This window comes from Anabas testudineus, chromosome 12, assembly GCF_900324465.2.
Source record: "Anabas testudineus chromosome 12, fAnaTes1.2, whole genome shotgun sequence".
Classification (NCBI taxonomy): domain Eukaryota; kingdom Metazoa; phylum Chordata; class Actinopteri; order Anabantiformes; family Anabantidae; genus Anabas; species Anabas testudineus.
This window is the reverse complement of record NC_046621.1, coordinates 4,772,613-4,789,604: the sequence shown is the minus strand read 5'-3', so window position 1 is coordinate 4,789,604 and position 16,992 is coordinate 4,772,613. Positions and strand designations below refer to the sequence as shown.

Below are 16,992 nucleotides of genomic sequence, written 5' to 3'. Positions count from 1 at the left end.
AAAAACCCAAATATAAAATGCCAATGTTAATAATTGTTAGTCTGTGTTTTTAAGAGAAATTAAAAAAAAAAAAAAAAAAAACATTTTTACCCATTTCCATCTCAGATTATCATCAGAGTAAATGACAAAACACTGGTGAGCCACCAGCATCATTTCACAGAAAAAGGGCAAACAAATTCAGTGGATTGGATTTCAAGGCTTTTAATCTAAACATGTTTCATCTAAATGTCATTGAGAGCCCACTACATCAGGTATAAATTGCCATTTAAAATTGTAGTGATAAAGTTTGATTGCAAAGGCGGGCATCTCATTTCACGAGATGTGTTTCATCACACTAAAACCTCCTCATACCCTTCTTTTAATAGCTTTAGCCCACAAAATGTCCACAGTCCATCTGTTCTTCAGAGAACCTAACAAAATGTTGACATGTTGGTTCACACTGTTCTTTCAAACACTATCTCATCTTTAAATGGCTTTAGCCCAGCAGTTAGGGGCATTATAAAATAAAAAAAGTGACAAACTGCACAGTGCGTACCAGTCAGGAAGCACTGACATGAAAACCGCAAAGCTGCAAGGACTCAGCTTATATTGGTGCAATGCAGGTGTCGGTAATTGAGCCTGATTGGGTGAGCAGAAAGGTGTTCCCCTGGCACCTACAAGAAAGCAAGTTCCAAAATCAAGATAATTGTTCATATTTACACACACATAAGAGCGATTTTGGAAATTTTTGAGAAAATGCACTTAATTTAATTCAGTACATTAATAGAGCACCTGCTCACAACTAAATCATCTCAAGACATAGCAGAACTATTTTTTTAGTTATAACTTGTGCAGGTGACAAAAGTTGATTTATTATGAGTTTATTTATATCACTGCACCTGCTTTATCTGCATTATGAGTCAGTCATTTCAGACACAGTCAGAAGGCTCCGATAGGGGATGTCAGACACTGAAATTTAATGCATTCATAATAGTAGAATTTCCATCTACCATCCATTTTAACTGTTACTGATGTCCTCAATAAAAGTGTTTGTTTTCTTCCTGAATATTTATATTCATCAGTCACACACCTGGTTTACAGAGCATATCACAATTTCCCAAGGTTGAATAAATCTGCACCAGTAACTGTAAGCCCTCCACTTCTGTAAGAATCTAAAATGCAGTCAAGATGAAGATTAAACAGAACAATCCACTGTGTACAACCGTGGTCCCAAAACCACTCATTATAAAAAAAAAGTGCAAACAATGTGAACTTTTTTGCAAACACTTTTTAAGCCTATTCATTTCCCTCAAATCAATCATGGTTGGGGGTTGGATGGTTTCTTAATCATTCACAAGTGTATTTGTAAGTAGAGAAAGGTTATGTTTGGAGGCCGGCTCGGGCAAGGACATCTACTGTACTTGTTTGGCTAAACTAGAAAATTTGTTTACTGTGTGGGAATCGAAAGTAGTTGTACAGTGTGTATTTTAGATTGAGACGGAAGATTTTGAACCAAAGTCTGGGTCACTCTGCTTGTAACAAAAACATCCTCCATTACATTACAAGTGTTGCAGTGCCTACGTTACTCCCACTTACGGTCTAAAAGAGGCAACTCAAAATCTACTTTTAAGCCAAACTAAGGGTGATTTGTATCACAGCCACAAGGCTACAAAATGGAAATTAAAGCTTTCCCCTACTGGCATGCTTGAATCACATTGTTTTGTATTAGTATTCAGGTACCGTCCTTTGTAATTCTCTCCTGGCTCATAGTTTAAAATTTTATAACTCTATTTTAAGGATTCTTTGCACCAAGTGCATTTTTTTTTTTATCAGACTTTGTGATCACAGAAACACAGGAACACAATGTTAGTTGCAGACAGTCCTTTTTCACATTTGGTTTTCACAGTCCAGCTGTTCTTCAGAAAACTTAACAAATAGTTGACATGAGTGTGACAAAGAGGGAGTGGGGTAATAAGCCAGTCAATCTGATTCAAAACAGGTGAGACAGCTGACACAGCAGGTGCAACTGATTCTTTCCTTTCAGGCAGCAAACCTGTTTAGGACACATGTAACACTCCAGCAATCATATTATGTGATGTGATTTTAAATTGTTTACTCTCAAATAGACCAGAAAAATCTAATACAGATACTATGGATGAAATGTTTTCACAGTTTCTTATCAAATTAAAATATGTTTCTGCAGGTTTTTTGTTTGGTTTTTTTGCCTCAGCATCAACTTTTAAAGGTTTAACTGTGTTTTGCACTTCCAAAGCTATGGTCAAACACAAATCCATCTTCACCATAAGCCTATTTATTTTGATATCTTTTTCCTACTAAGTTGCTCCCACCTAAATCCCTGACCTCCAGCATGTGACTTCAACTTTAAAGCAAGACCGTAGCTGCTGTATTTTAATACCCAAAACTAGCAACACACATAAATGTTTGCTTTACAGAGAAGCTGAAGGACCATAATGGACCTGGTAACCTTGCTATATAAACTATTTGTGCAGTGCAGTGTTGATGTATTTATTAGACATTGTACTGATGTATTTTCAACCTCAGCCTGGAAACTCTCAGCATTATTCTGTATAACTACAGTTTTCATACCACACAGTTTAAATGCAGACACGTACAGTAGGTGGTGATGATGCTCAGATATGGTACGAAATTCTTTTGTCATTGTACCATGTTTACTTTGATATCTGTCAACTAGTCAGTTGCCTGTGTTCTCCAAGACAACTTGAGTCCTTATAGTGACAGTGATCCACAGATCTTCAACATGTTTTTATGTAGAACACTGATCTTTGATCATTTCCTCAGTTGACTGAGGGCTGCAGCTGTAGATTAAATTTTAATTGATGACCAGAAGGTATACAACTGTTCAAGCTTCATGTTTAAGCAACAACATCAGCTACACCAGAGACTTTACCTCTTTTTCATCTCGCTTCATTGTGACATTGACTGGTTGGTTGACGTGGCTCCTAGCTTTAGTACATGCATCTATTTGAACCTGATATTTGACAGCTATGTTTCAGTGTGACCGTTCCAAATGGGTCAATGAGTGGTAGTCAGTGGCAGCGTTACATCACATAGAGCTACTTGAGTTTAGATGAGACTAACGATCCTGTGTTTAGTTTTGCATTTGCATCCTCCTCTCTTTTACTCCCCATGTTGTGATTGGTGGCAGCTGACACCTAAAAAGTGCCAGGAAAGCTCATGGCATTTATTTGCTTGCGTGGCATTTCTAAAAAGCTTGGGGAGGCAGTTCAATCACAGTCTCTGCATGTGGTCTTACCTTGTGGCCTTTGCAGCGTTGCTTTGTATGAGCAGAAAACAAGATGAAGCTTTCAATCAGCAGCACAGAGAATGTAGGGGCTCTAAATCCCTCAAAACTGCATCAGAGCATGCTGGTGTGGCCAGTGGCATGTTACAGACAGGATTTATGACTTTCTATTTAGAGTAAATGCGTGCATCTCTTCATGAGTGATCCTTTATTGGGTTATGATGCATTTTTCATGGATAATAGGAAAATCATAAGTGTTACTAATGAAATAAAATTATGGCTCAGGCTAGGCTCCATGTTTGCAGTCAGATCCTATTCCATTTAGGCAGCATGTCTAATCGGAAGGTCCTGGAACTAACACACCTAAATGCAATGTAGCCAAAATATATGTAATTGGCTGCCTGTATGTTCTGGCAAGTCCTCTATGAAAAAGGTCTTTTCAACATCTTCTGCTTGTGGAAGGTGGAAGTACATTTTATTTTATTAACATTATTATGTGCACAACAAACATGGAAAAAAATGTGTCAACATAAAAGCAATAGTTTAAAATTAATTAATTAATTAATTTTGTGTAAATAATCCGATGGGCACTTTGGAGAGAAAGTGTCCCTGACATTAAATTTTCACCTAAACCTCTAAATCAGACTCCTGCAAAAGACTGATTTGAGCTGAGAGGCTGGAATCTATATTATGTGGGAGTTGTAGTTGAGGAAACTGTTATCTGACGGCAAGTTAACTTCGAATTTGTGAGATACCCATGAAGAAAACTCAAAAATATCCAGAAAAAGTTGTTACATTTTTAACATCTGTTTTCCTTAGATAAGGCTCCAACAGTCAACTTGTGGATCAGCAAGGAAGCCTACACACTGTCTCACATCTTCTGTGTCTGTGCTTCACTTTAAAATCACATCCTTGCTCTCTATATTGTTACCGGAACAGCGAAGCAGCTATTTCAGACAAAATGTTTGTGTTTGTTTGGCATCTTTTTCAAAAGTAGAGTATTGATCCAATACCATTAAGGCCTTTTATGTTTATTCTATCAATACCTGGCAAAAAGGCTCTGGAGCAGTCTGTGAAAGGTGAGGCTTGAAGGAAAGAAATGCTAATATCGTGCCATTATTGATCTCAGCTAGGCACTAAATCACAGGAGGGAGCTGTTCAGCAAGTATATGCAAATACAATATGTCAATGCTTGTCATCTGCGTTAGATTAGAGCATCTAGCTGCTATCTGATTGGAACACTTCTTATCTTTTACACAGAGTGAAATACACAAACATCAGTACAAAGGCCCAATCAATACGTGATCTATTGTCTCATTCTACTGCTATTCATCCGAGCTTTAGTAAAATGTGTTTGATTTTGTAGCTGGCCGACATTTGAAGGTGAACACAAAAGAGCAGAGAGCGCAGTAATCTAATTGTACCATCTTACTTGGAATAGGTTTGTTGCTTCAAGGTAAAATAAAATGATAACCAGAAAACAAGCACCTTTAGCCTAACTATAAGATGTAATAAAAGTATTTATATTATTATAAATTGAACCATCCACAAACAACAGCATATGGTTCCTTAAAGAGCTGAGCATCAATAACTTTGCTCATTTGCATAAAGGCACCTCATTCAGCCTTGGTACTACTACAGATTGATTTGCCCCTCATGGTTTTAAATCAACGTGATGTACTTTTATTAGTGTTTTAATTTAGAAATAACATTTGCTACTCTATGCTTGATTTTACAAGAATATCAGCAAAAATGCTGACGTGCAGAGGTACTTCGACACCTCCACAGAGGCTTTGTGTCCCATGAGAAGAATATATAAGAATTTTGCAACATGGGGGACATTCCTGTTAGATTTAGCACAGATTAATACACTGCCCATCCAAAAAAAAAAGTCACACTAATATTTTTTTAGACCGCCTTTAGATTTGATAACAGCAAGAATTCACTGGCATCATTTCAATAAGCTTTCTGCAACATCATAACCTTTATTCCCATCCAGAGTTGCAATAAATATCATAGGTGTTTGACATCTGTATTAGTTTATCACTGTGGCAAGTCCATGGGTGCCTGCTTGGTGGCAGCCTTGTCGCTTGACTTTAAATCTGCCACATTTTGCATACCAAGAGATCAACTCAGATATTTGCTCTCCTCATATTTAAATAAGCTGCAGAAAGGACATGCCTACGTCTAATACACATGGCTGACATTGCTCACTGGGACATCAGTATACAGTAGTTAATGGCACTGGTGCTTTTCCTGTCATTTTTGGCGTATCTACTGCATGTACGGTATGTCAATCACACACTGTAGGTGTCAGTGCGTTTTGAGTGTTTAATATTATTTCTGGGATTGTTGTCATGATTATAGTTATGCTGCATTTTTGTGATGATTAATGTAATTATTTTTAAATGGACTGTCATCATGACAGCAGCCTACAGACAATCAGCTGTGTTGAAAATGCTGCAAAATGTTTTAGTTGTTTTAAATAGATGTCTGACTCTTTACTGCCATGTTACTGATCATCAGAAGATGGAAGTAGAAAAAATTTTAATTGGTGCTGTAAAGGTTAAAACATGTCTAAAGGTGTCACTGTTACAGAAAAAGGAGCTAATCATTACATTTCAGTGTTCTTGTTCATGTAAGTCATGTCTATTTTAATTAGCCAGGCTTGTCCCCTAATGTAACGTTATCTTAAAGATTGTACTCGTTAAATGATGATTATTTTATAAGTTTTGCATTATATCAGGGAGATATGTTTGTAAGGGAGATAATAATTTATTTGTTTATCATTTATTGTCTGTGCTTCTCAGCTGGAGTCACGCCTCCTTTTCTGACTCAAACAAACATGGCGGCCGCAGGTAAACAAGACTGGACGGTAACTTGGAGTATTATTTCCTTAAAATGGATAAAAGAGTGTTTGGGGATTCCTAAAATACCTTCACAACAGCAGTAAGTGTTGTTAAACGAGCCTGTGGGATTTTAAAACTGCGTCCGTTCTTTTATCTTTTAGAGAAATAGTGCTGTTACCTGAATAGACGAAGGTGATTTAACGCTGACGTCAATCAGCGGACAGGTGTAGTTCTCTTAGCACTTAGACAATCTTATTTTACTTATTTTACTTATTTTACTTATTTTACTTATTTTACTGATTTTTACTTATATTTAAATTATATTTTATTTTGTCCATCAAAATAACAAAAATTAAATTACAATAAAGTAATGCGGGTACGATTGGCGTTTAAAATGACCTAAATAAAGAATTGCTTTTGCATAACTTGCAACACATGGGTGTCTATTTTGTAAAACAGACCCCTCCTGCAAAAGTGTACCCCCAATGTCAACAGTAAAGAGGTGACTCGGGATGCTGGCCTTGTGGACAGAGTTTGAACAAAGAGCAAAGAAAAAGCCAAGTGGCCAATAAATAGAAAAAACTAAGATAGGGAACAAGGACATAGACTGGGGGGAAAAAAAGTGTTATGGGCAGATGAATCCAAGTTTGAGGTGTTCAGATCAAAAACAACATTGGTGAGAGGCAGACTTGAGCCTCTCATGTTGGTTTAAGTTGACGGTAAGAGAGTAGCAGATGTTGCCTTAAGCTCCAGCAACATTCACTGGGTTGAAAGTTTCATGCAAAACTTTGCTGCACAGATTTAAGTATTTTGTGCAACAGCTGAAGTGGATCATTTGAATACAAGTTGAGCAGTGAACTTATAATTTGAATGGGCTTTTTAAATCTTAAAATAGAAAGTTTGCAGTTTGTTTTCATTGTCATAGAACACCAGAAAAAAGAGCATTATCCTCATTGTGTCATGCAGCCAAACACTTCGTCTCGTGGAGTTTAATTGTCTTCCCTCGTAAAGCCTCACAGCTAGGAAAATGAGTATGCTGCTGTGGGGAAAAATCCAGCCTACTACCTCAGATAATAGTGCCTGCCAAATATTGATCGACGATAGAAGCTACCTGTCATAAGCCTGATCAATAAATCATCAAGGCCATAAACAAACCAGATAATTTCTATCACGTCAGCAAGTCAACCTTGGGTTTGTCTGTAAGCTGAAAGAAGAGAAATGTAGTGTACTGTTGTTTTTAGTACACGATCTTCTCCGTGACTTGTGAGTCTTGTTTTTGGTCCCTCTTTTCTGTTGTAGTAGATTCTGAAAGGCTTTGTGGTTAAGAGATTTGCACTGTGACTGTAGAACATTGAGTCTCACCCGTTTGTTTATTGAGGCAAACGAAGCCATGCATGCTTGCCAAGCAAAACTGCATCTGTCAACAGACGTTTTATGTCATTCGCTCTTGCCTTCTTTCTTGCTCTCCTCTATCTCATTTTATAGCTTGTGCATAATTTAATAAACACCTGGATTAAATACCTGTCGCTAAAGTAGCTCTGCTAAATGGGAAACCGTGCGACTGACCTGCTCCTGTCCACGGCGTGACTATAAGCTGATCAGAGAGAGATGCAGTCGCTGTTTCCGTGTGTGTTTATGCATTAATGTGGCTGTGCTCTTGTGACTTACTCTCTAATGTCGTGATGATGAGGCTACCTGGGATATGATGCAGTCGCTAAGAGAAAACGATCAAAGAGACACAACTGACAGCTTTGTGACAACTTTAAAATTTTGCACGCTCATGCTCGGTGTACACGAGATCTAATTCTGCAACACTGTCATTGGGATAATTAAAAAATACATGACAGAAAATGTCAGTGCATTATATGAATAATATACTCCTCAGTGGTTTGGATATTCGTTGTAAAACTCTGCATAATTGAAGAGATTCAGAATGAATCCTGCATTTTCTATTCTGTTTTCCAGTATTCTGAGAACAGAGATGAAAACATCCATTTTCAAAGCTAGTGGAAGCACAAACACTTCAGAATGAACTGTGTCTTTTATGAAATATACGTTTCAGTGTTTTCTCAGCTGCTGTTAATTAAGTATGGATATACAGTACGCATAGTGTGGTTTGTTCATATGATAAGGGCTGCAGCACCATGTAGGAATTGGGATGCTCTGTATGGGCAGCGAGGTACCTTTTGTAACGGCACACTCTGACCCACATACTCCACTCAGTAGCCTCTAGCTTAACCACACATACAACACTAAATGCAACTCACAAGAGATGCCCCAGTAGGTGATCTAGATCTTCACAGAAATACTGTAGTGGATGTGTAAGAGTTTAGCCAGCAGAAATGTATTTTCTTACTGCACACAGTGTGAAGAGAGAATACCTGAGACTGTTTTTTTTAAAATAACTTTGTAATGAAACTCTTGGATTATGATCTGTGTTGATTGACGTCTCTGTAACAGTAGTCCATGTGTGAAAACTGATGGATTGCATTTCCTGTGTGAAAAAGCATATGTATTGGTTTTCTGAGATTTGTCACCTCATCGTTGGAGATGCAGGAGAATCCAATTTATGTCTGTCTCAGTTGTTTTATATTTATCCCATCTTCATCTGACATCCGAGTGTGTGGAAGTCATTACCTTCTGCTGGCATTTCTAATCAAAAAACGTGTTTTTTGCGTTTGCTGAGCAAAACCGTTATTTGCATGGGTTAAAAACATTTCTGTTTTCTCGTAGAACTCTCTTCCTCTCTCTACCTCCACAAGTGATCTTGTTTTTGCCCCTGTTCTCTCTAGATGTACAGCGCCCGTCGAGGCACTGGCTATCACGTGGTCACTCCTGTGAAGAGCAAACTGTGTGGAACCCAAAGTACTGTGTGGTTGCTGACTGCCAGATGCTGCTTCTCAATGAGGAGGAGGTGGTGAGAGTACACAGTACATTCTCTTGTCTGTCATGTTCCTCTGCGTCTTCATTGTGCTTCTTGTCTGCTTATGTTAATTTTTGTCTTCTTCTTGCAAATTCATTTTTAACTGCTTCTTGTTGCTCTTTTCCAACAACCTATTACTTCATATACAGCAGATTTTAGAACTAATCTTCTAACTCGTTAATAATGTCTCTTCTCACGTCATTAAGTGTAAACTGGGTTTCAGCCAAAGCCTTTTCCTCTACTCACTGCTGGTGTGCTATTATAGGGCCTTTAATTTATCTGGTGTGTTTACTCTATAAGAACAGTAACAACAGCATCAGCAATGATTAATGAATGAATCGTCTCTTGTGTGAGAATTCATTCTACATGTAAATTTACCCCTCAGTGGAGACCACAGGTACCCAGGTCATTCAGGGCAAGCTGAGTCTGGCTCTCACCACCTCTCTTGCTTTAGTTAGTGTCACCCTTGATTATGTGAGTTTTTTTCTGAAATTAAAGATCCTGTTAGGAATAAATGAGGAGTCTCCAGGGTAATCTAAATTACATTGTTCTGTCTGCAGTATTTTGCCTTTGTTTTGTGTGAGCTAATACATGTCTTGCACCAACGCAGGGGTTTTTCTGGTTAAGTAATCTTCTCTAGATTGTTACTATAATGTGTTGGGGACAAAGGCATACTGTTGTTGTCAGTATCATAATTCTTTCTGATCCACATGATATTTTCTTATATACATTATACACAAATACAAGCTCTTGTATCGTAAAGTGCTGCACAGTGGTTTTGGTCTAATAAATTCTAACGCACTGGAACTCAAACTGGATTTCATGTTTTGTATTTAGTCATCTCATTGGTGCCTAAAGCACTAAACGCCCACCAACTCAGCTTCCTCCATCTGAATACTTCACAACAGAAATAATCTCAAGGCACTTTACAGTGTTTAAGTATTAAGACCTTACGAAATATAACTGTATAGAAATCCCAACAACTCCACTTGAGCAGCACTATGAGACAGTGGAGAGGAAAAACTCCCTTTAGAGGAAGAAACCTCCAGCAGAACCAGGCTCAGGCTGGGCGGCCATCTGCCTCGACCCTGGAGTGAGTGGAAAGAGGAGAGAGCAGGCAACAAATGGAAAACACTGGGCAGGTTGGTAGGGCCAGTAACTGCACTCTGGAGATATAGTACAGAGAGGGGGAAGCACAACTACAGGAGAGAGAAAAGACAAAGTTAATGACCTGCAGTGGTAGCATTTGAATGGATAGAGGAGAAAGGAGAGAAGAGAGGAGCTCAGTGTATCAGTAGAAGTCCCCTAGCAAACTAATCTATAGCAGCATAACTAAGAGATGGTCCAGAGTCACCTGAGCCATCTCTAACTACAAGCTTTATAAAAAATAAAAGTTTTAAGTCTAGTCTTAAATGTAGAGAGGGTGTCTGCCTCCCGAACCTCAACTGGGAGCTTGATAGCTAAAGGCTATTCCTCCCATTCTACATTTAGAAACTCTAGGAACCACAGGTAGACCTGCACTCTGAGAACAAAGTGTTTTAAACTCTATTCTGGATTTTCTTTCTTAGTGAATTACAATAGTCCAATGTGGAAGTTTTTCAGCATCACTTTGAGAAGGCAATTCTAGAGATTTCTTTTATGTATGAAATAAAGGAGAAATCGTGGTCAAAGATAACTCGGAGATTCCTCACACTACAACTAGAGGCCAATGTTATGTCATCTAGGTTAAGAATATGATTAGACATCATGTCTCTGAGGTTTTTAGGACCAAACAATATATCCTCTGTCTTCTGGTTTCATTAATTAATATAGCTGCATAGCAATGAAAAGTATAGAGTGTTTCCTAATAATATTGCCTAAGGGGGGAGATATATAGAGTGAAAAGATCAGCCCAAGCAGAGAACCCTGTGGAACTCTGTAACTTACTGCTGTGTTCATGGAGGCCTCATCATTAACATGCACATACTGGAATCTATCTGATAGATACGATTAAAACCAGCCTAGTGCCCAGTAGCAGTTTTGCTAGAGAATCTGTTTACACAACTACTGAATGCAGCGTCGGTCTCTTTCTGCATAAAGCTACTATAAGAGCTTTAAAAAAAGACACTGGTGTCAAAAAGGCAACTTAAGAAATAAAGTCTGCACTTCATAACAGTCAAGGTGATCCTGCTTCTTGACTTTTTTTTTCTTGCCTGCTATTTACTATTATATTTAAAATTTGAATTTCACTCTGTTGTCACAAAATAGGCATACACAGAACATAATGTGATGCTCATTATAACTTCTGACCTTCAATGTGAATCATTATTTGCATTATTTGGTCTACTTGATATTTTTTGTACCTTAATGCCTATGCACAACCATCATATCCTAGTTTGACTCCAGATGGCTTTTAAATCCTGTATGCACTATATATGTCATAACTAAACATTTGTCAATTAAGACATTTTCTAATCCCACATATTCAAAAATAACATCATTTCTGAATATATGAGATTTAGAAATATTACAGTGTGACCTTTATGTAAATAGTTGATCTCACTAGTCAAACAGCACTGCTTCAAAGTCACAAAACCACTTGCACAAGGCATAATTATTGGACTTGCCAGACCTTTTTCCATACCAGTGTAATGCCTAAACACAGGATAAAAGCATGGCTTCAGTTTTCCTTTGTCTGCAATTACTGAGGTAAGGCATGTTGAAATAGAACAATAATTGCAGGGAGGAATTATTTCAATTGACCCATTGGCAGCCTTTCCACTACAGGGCTTTTTGTTTTAACTACAACAAATGACAGCAGCATTTAAATGGATCCATCTGGAGACCTAGACTATGAAAGGTCATTGCTAGATTTCTGTTACATCAGAAAACTGTAGATCAAAACGATGATACATTTTCGTAATGTTTACTCCAAATAAAGGTGGGATGACATGCTTTAGACAGCACAGCAAGCTTTATTATTTGAGCTTGTAGCGGACCTTGACTTTGTACTTGATAAGCTGCTCTGCCTACAACTTGGCCTGTCAGTAAATTTTGTGTCACAGGAGTAAGTTTACATAATTTACTATGCTAAATACACTCACTATTAACAAACCTGTAAATGATGCAGGATTCACATTTGCACATTCCCCTTAAGCAGATCTATGAGCTACAGTATAACCTGACACAGCTTTTCATAGCCTGTCAATCAAGATGTGGATCAGGTTGGTATTTTATTTGATTTTATTATAGGGTATCATCCCATATAGTTTGCCACAACTCTGTTAGTGCTCAGAAGAAGGGCTGACAGGCACATGTAATCCAATATTTATGTTTAAGCCAGAAAAAATGAAGAGGTAAAATATTCTCCTGCTAAGTCAACACAGATTAGCTTCTTGTTGTCTGATGCTGTAAAACTTGACCAGTGTGAATTATACTGTACTGTCTGCTGTTCTGTTTTTATATAGTTTATTACCAAGCAGGTCAGCAGTCAACTGATGCTGCCCCTGTGTTTACTGCTGATTATAGAGGCACAAACTGTGAGAGAGTGGCCGCCCCAATACTGTTCTTGTTCTCTCTTAAATCCTGTCTCTGTCCTTTCTCATCGAGTTACTGGCTTAGGACAGAGTATTGTTGCCTGTCAGTCACCAACGCAGGCAGCAGGTGAGGGAGAGTTGTGGAAGCTGCTCAGCAGGTTGCAGGAACTGTGTGGTGGTTGGGAAATCCACAGGAGAGCGACGGAGGCTTGTGTCTCGCAATTAGAACTCTTAGTCATAGTTTGAAATTTGATGGTAGAAGCAAAACATTAAATGTTTAAATAAGTAAAATATTAAAAATGGGAGGGGCGAGAGGGCAACAGGGCAGATGCTTGAGCACCACCTGTCGTCTGTGCACGTACCTGAGCCATGCCCTAATTTTAATTGGAGCATTGAATGCAGACGTGTTTGTAGATGAGAGGTTGAATTAATGGATTACAAAATGATTCATTAGTATGATTACCCACATATTATGCTGTAATTTCTACTTGAGGCTAGCGCCTAGTCTTTACAGTACAGCATTGCATACGACATGCCCTTCTTATTGCAAATTGTTGCAGTGAGGCTCAAGTTACAGCTCCTCTTGCTTAGTCATTACGGCTCAGACCACCAGACATTGTCTTTACGTCAGAGACGGTGTCAGCCAGAGCTGTCCTTAAATCCAGGACCCATGAGGCAAGTAAAGAGATGACTTGCAGTGAGTATCAGAGAAAGACAGTGATAAACAGACGGACAAGGGAACAGAGGGGCCGAGAAACGAGACAGACAGGCTGCTTCATTGAGTTGAGAGGTGTGAGGATGTTCGATAAGCCATTATCACTCCTCTTGGAGGACATCAGGCCCTTTTCCTTGTTCTTCCACTCACCACTTTCTCACCACGACCATCCATCCTTCTTCCTTTGTCTGTTTTATCTTTTGGTATGCATGTATAGGGAGATATGGTCTGACACAGATTGATCTGCTGCTAATGTCTGTTTTGTTTTAATCTAATGACTCCTCATTTATCTGAGCCAGTATGGCTTGTGTGCCAGTGGCCAAACACAACACAAATGTGGTGACTTGAATAACCACGACAAGAGGTAGATAAGGACTGCTGTGACCATTGTACTTGATGTGCATTTCATACATTTTTTACAACCACCATTTTTCTTTGTGTCAGCTTTCATTCTTCTTGTGTACACTATCTACTCTACGTGCCTACTTTGCATCTGTGCCTTTTGTTTAATGTATTCTGCCTTTTATTTTCCTGAATGTCTTGCTTTGTGCCTCCGTCTCCTCCTTTCTCTCTTTTTCAGCAGATCTTGTTCTCTGTTTTTGCAGGAGAGACGCTCTGCGTCACGCAAAGTCCATCTTCTGCGGCGCACCATCAGCGTTCCGGTGGAAACACAGTTTCCAGAATTTCACAGCCAGCTGTCCACCGAGAGCGGTGAGTAGCCTGAGGACACACCTTTGCAGTGATCAGGTTTCCTCAGTACTTCCATACACACATGGCATGGAAATACTTTAAATATGTGTATGGACATATAAAACCAGAATTTATTATTTAGATTGTGGATACTAAAAAGAAGTGAATGCTTTTTTTATTGATTGGTTCCAGTTTTTACCTTTTCCTACAAATCATTTATGTCCGAATTTGCTAAATATCATAAAACTCATTAAGTCAATTGTAAACACTAATCTACAGATGTAATTCTGTATAAAGTTCAAACGTCCAGAAGCACTTTTCTTCATCCTCAGCGACACAATCAGTGGCACACTTAAACATGCCAGGAAGGTTTGCATTGCTCACATGCTTCAGTGAAATCACTGATACTCTTTCATTCTTCTTCATATCCACTAGATGGAGTCGTTGCTTCTTCATAGCACTTCACTGCACTCCTATTGCTTCATTCTAACCAACCCATAAGACTATAGGTGTCACTTTGGACTTTCCTCAGTAGCTTTTCTGAATATTTCAGTATATTTAATTTTGTGTTTAGACACAAACTGAGCACCTCATTGAAAACGGTGGGTCCGGTGGTCTCTGAGATCGGACATTCAGGAATTTGTATCCCACGGCTACTGTTGCTGTGGTGTTGCCTGGCATGCAGCTTAACACGACTTACTTTGAAATCGGAGTTCACGTTGTGTTTTACATCTGTTTCCCAGCATGTGAGTCAGTGAGTTTGTAGCTGGGTACAGTGGCATCTGTAGGTTTACCAACCATTGACCATTAGAGGGAGCCTTTTATTTGAGAATTAACAATCTTACATTCATAGTCATACTTTATTTGAACAGTTGGCTCTTTTTCTAATGCTCTTTATCTCCCAAGTGAGGTTGCATACTTAGTGATAGTATGATGAGGCCTTGATATCGACACGGATAAAGGTGTCCTTCTGTCTCCTGAACATTACGGCTGTTACCCAGCATACTCTGCATAGCACATATTTGGAATTAACAATGTAGAAACTGTTTTTGCCATAGTTGTCGAGTGCTAAATCCTTACCACAACATCCAGAAGAATAGAAGAATTTAAAATGTGTGTCCCATTTTGTAACGTACATGTATATTCACTGATGCAAGTGACGACATGGTGATGATTCAAAGAGCATAAGATGCAGACAATTAAATAAACACAGTCTGACAGCTTCTTCACTAATTACAGAGTATCTTTGGAACTTTTCCATAATTATGTAAGATCATTTCTGCAATGCAGATTCAGATTTTATAGTTAAGCTACACTATTTTGCATGTTAGGTAGAATATATTTCAGTATATTACTGTAGTAGTTTTCGTGTCTGTCATATTAAGCCATCATGTCAACATTTCATACTGCGCTAACATCATAGAGCCCATGCTACCTTTAAACCTGATCATGGTTTACTGTAACTCTTAATTTCACCAAATGTGAAGTGAAGTGCTAAGAGAAGTAGGCCAGACTAAGAATAAAAGAGCTTCACTAAAACATGCTTAATGTGCTCACTTACAAAATAAACTTCACACAAATAAAAACGAGTGCTACTTTGATAACAGCATATACCTATTAACAGTAATGTGTGTTTAGTTTGGTCTGCAATGCTCCATTGAACCTGTTTTCAGATCATGCTCCACATCACCACACTACAAACACTCACATGGTCTATGTTTTACTAAATAATTCATTGGCATAGGCCTCACCTGCTCTTGTCCTTGTGTGACACAGACTCCAAATAAGCAGTGTGATGAATAAAAACTACAAGTAGATGAATAGGAATCCATAACAAATCACAGAGTGCTCTCATGTTGTCTCATCCTCCGACTGAATAGCGAGTGGCTGCCTCCTCTCTTCTTTTGAAGTTGTCGAGGTTTTGGCACAAACGTACTAGAGATGGAGAGGGCTGTTGCGCTCCCACCAGAACAACTGAGCTTAATTTTACTGAAGTTGTGCGTTTTATTTATTTATTTTTTTCTGGATGCAGCTTTGGAAAAGTTGTCAACTCTTGGTTCTTTAAAGATACCGGGGCATATGCTGCCCTACTTTCCATTTTTACTTTATAAATATTTTCACTGAAGCTAAACATTTTTAAATGGGATTAAATAAAACTGGATAACTGACCAAAGGCTGCTAAATGATTTTGACACATCTTGTCACCCACATACTGCTTCCGATGTATTTAAAGTATCTCAACATTTTCTGTAACGTTTAATTTAACAAAGTCCTGCTTGCCTTAATCTCTGTCCTTGTAGTTAAGAATTACAGTTATCTACAAATTGCCAGAATTATATTTGTCATTCTAGTCGACCACTAAATAATGGATTGTTTTGATCTTGTCAACAGCTTGTCTTACAGTTTTAATACAGATGAACTCGAATATTAGACACAATAACATGATCAAGAACCCGAAACAGATAATGATGAGGTAAAGGTCGACTGGGCTGCATCGGGCCCCATTATGCAGCTGACAGGACAGGGAAAACCACTTTAAGGGAGTGCAGGTGGCCTACGAGGTGCAATACATGATGCAGAACCCCATCAGCTGATAATTTAACAGCAGCAGTTGGTGTAAATGCTGTGGTAGCACTTCTCATTGCTGGGATAGACATTCAATATGGTAAATTCCCAGAAGGTCAAAGTTATTTTGCTAGTCTCTGTAAGCAACATACTTTAAACAGCTATTAAGAAGTTCAGTTAAGTTAAGCTTTTTAGTACTCTGGCATTTTCAAGCTAGACTACACATTTATATGTTTTTATATATAATGAAAATAATTCATAATGGTTAATGTTAACTTGATGCACGAGCTGTCAAGTGTTGGCAAAAGCAGTGTGCAACATATGCTGTTTGGTGTGTCAAGTTGAAACAACAGTAGAAGTCATTAACCACTGGGTCTAGTTGGGTTTTCAAGTCCACTTGTTGTTAACATCCAGGCTGCAGAACTTGACAGTATGAGTTCAGAAATTCTTCAGGCATGTTAATGTTCTCCAAA

The 16,992-nt window shown here is 38.4% G+C and overlaps 1 protein-coding gene across 5 annotated transcripts in view; it reads left to right on the top strand.

Moving 5' to 3' along the window:
* The window catches only part of LOC113158578 (disabled homolog 2-interacting protein), a 120,842-nt gene that overhangs the window by 2,247 nt on the left and 101,603 nt on the right, over nt 1-16,992 (top strand). For 3 of the 5 annotated variants that reach the window (XM_026354569.1, XM_026354564.1, XM_026354566.1), the window contains exons 2-3: nt 8,904-9,028; nt 13,870-13,975. In XM_026354569.1, the coding sequence (XP_026210354.1) occupies nt 8,904-9,028; nt 13,870-13,975 (231 nt within the window). Of the gene's footprint in view, nt 1-6,134; nt 6,212-8,903; nt 9,029-13,869; nt 13,976-16,992 lie in introns of those variants that run through there. The other 2 variants (XM_026354568.1, XM_026354565.1) reach the window with 2 other exon arrangements.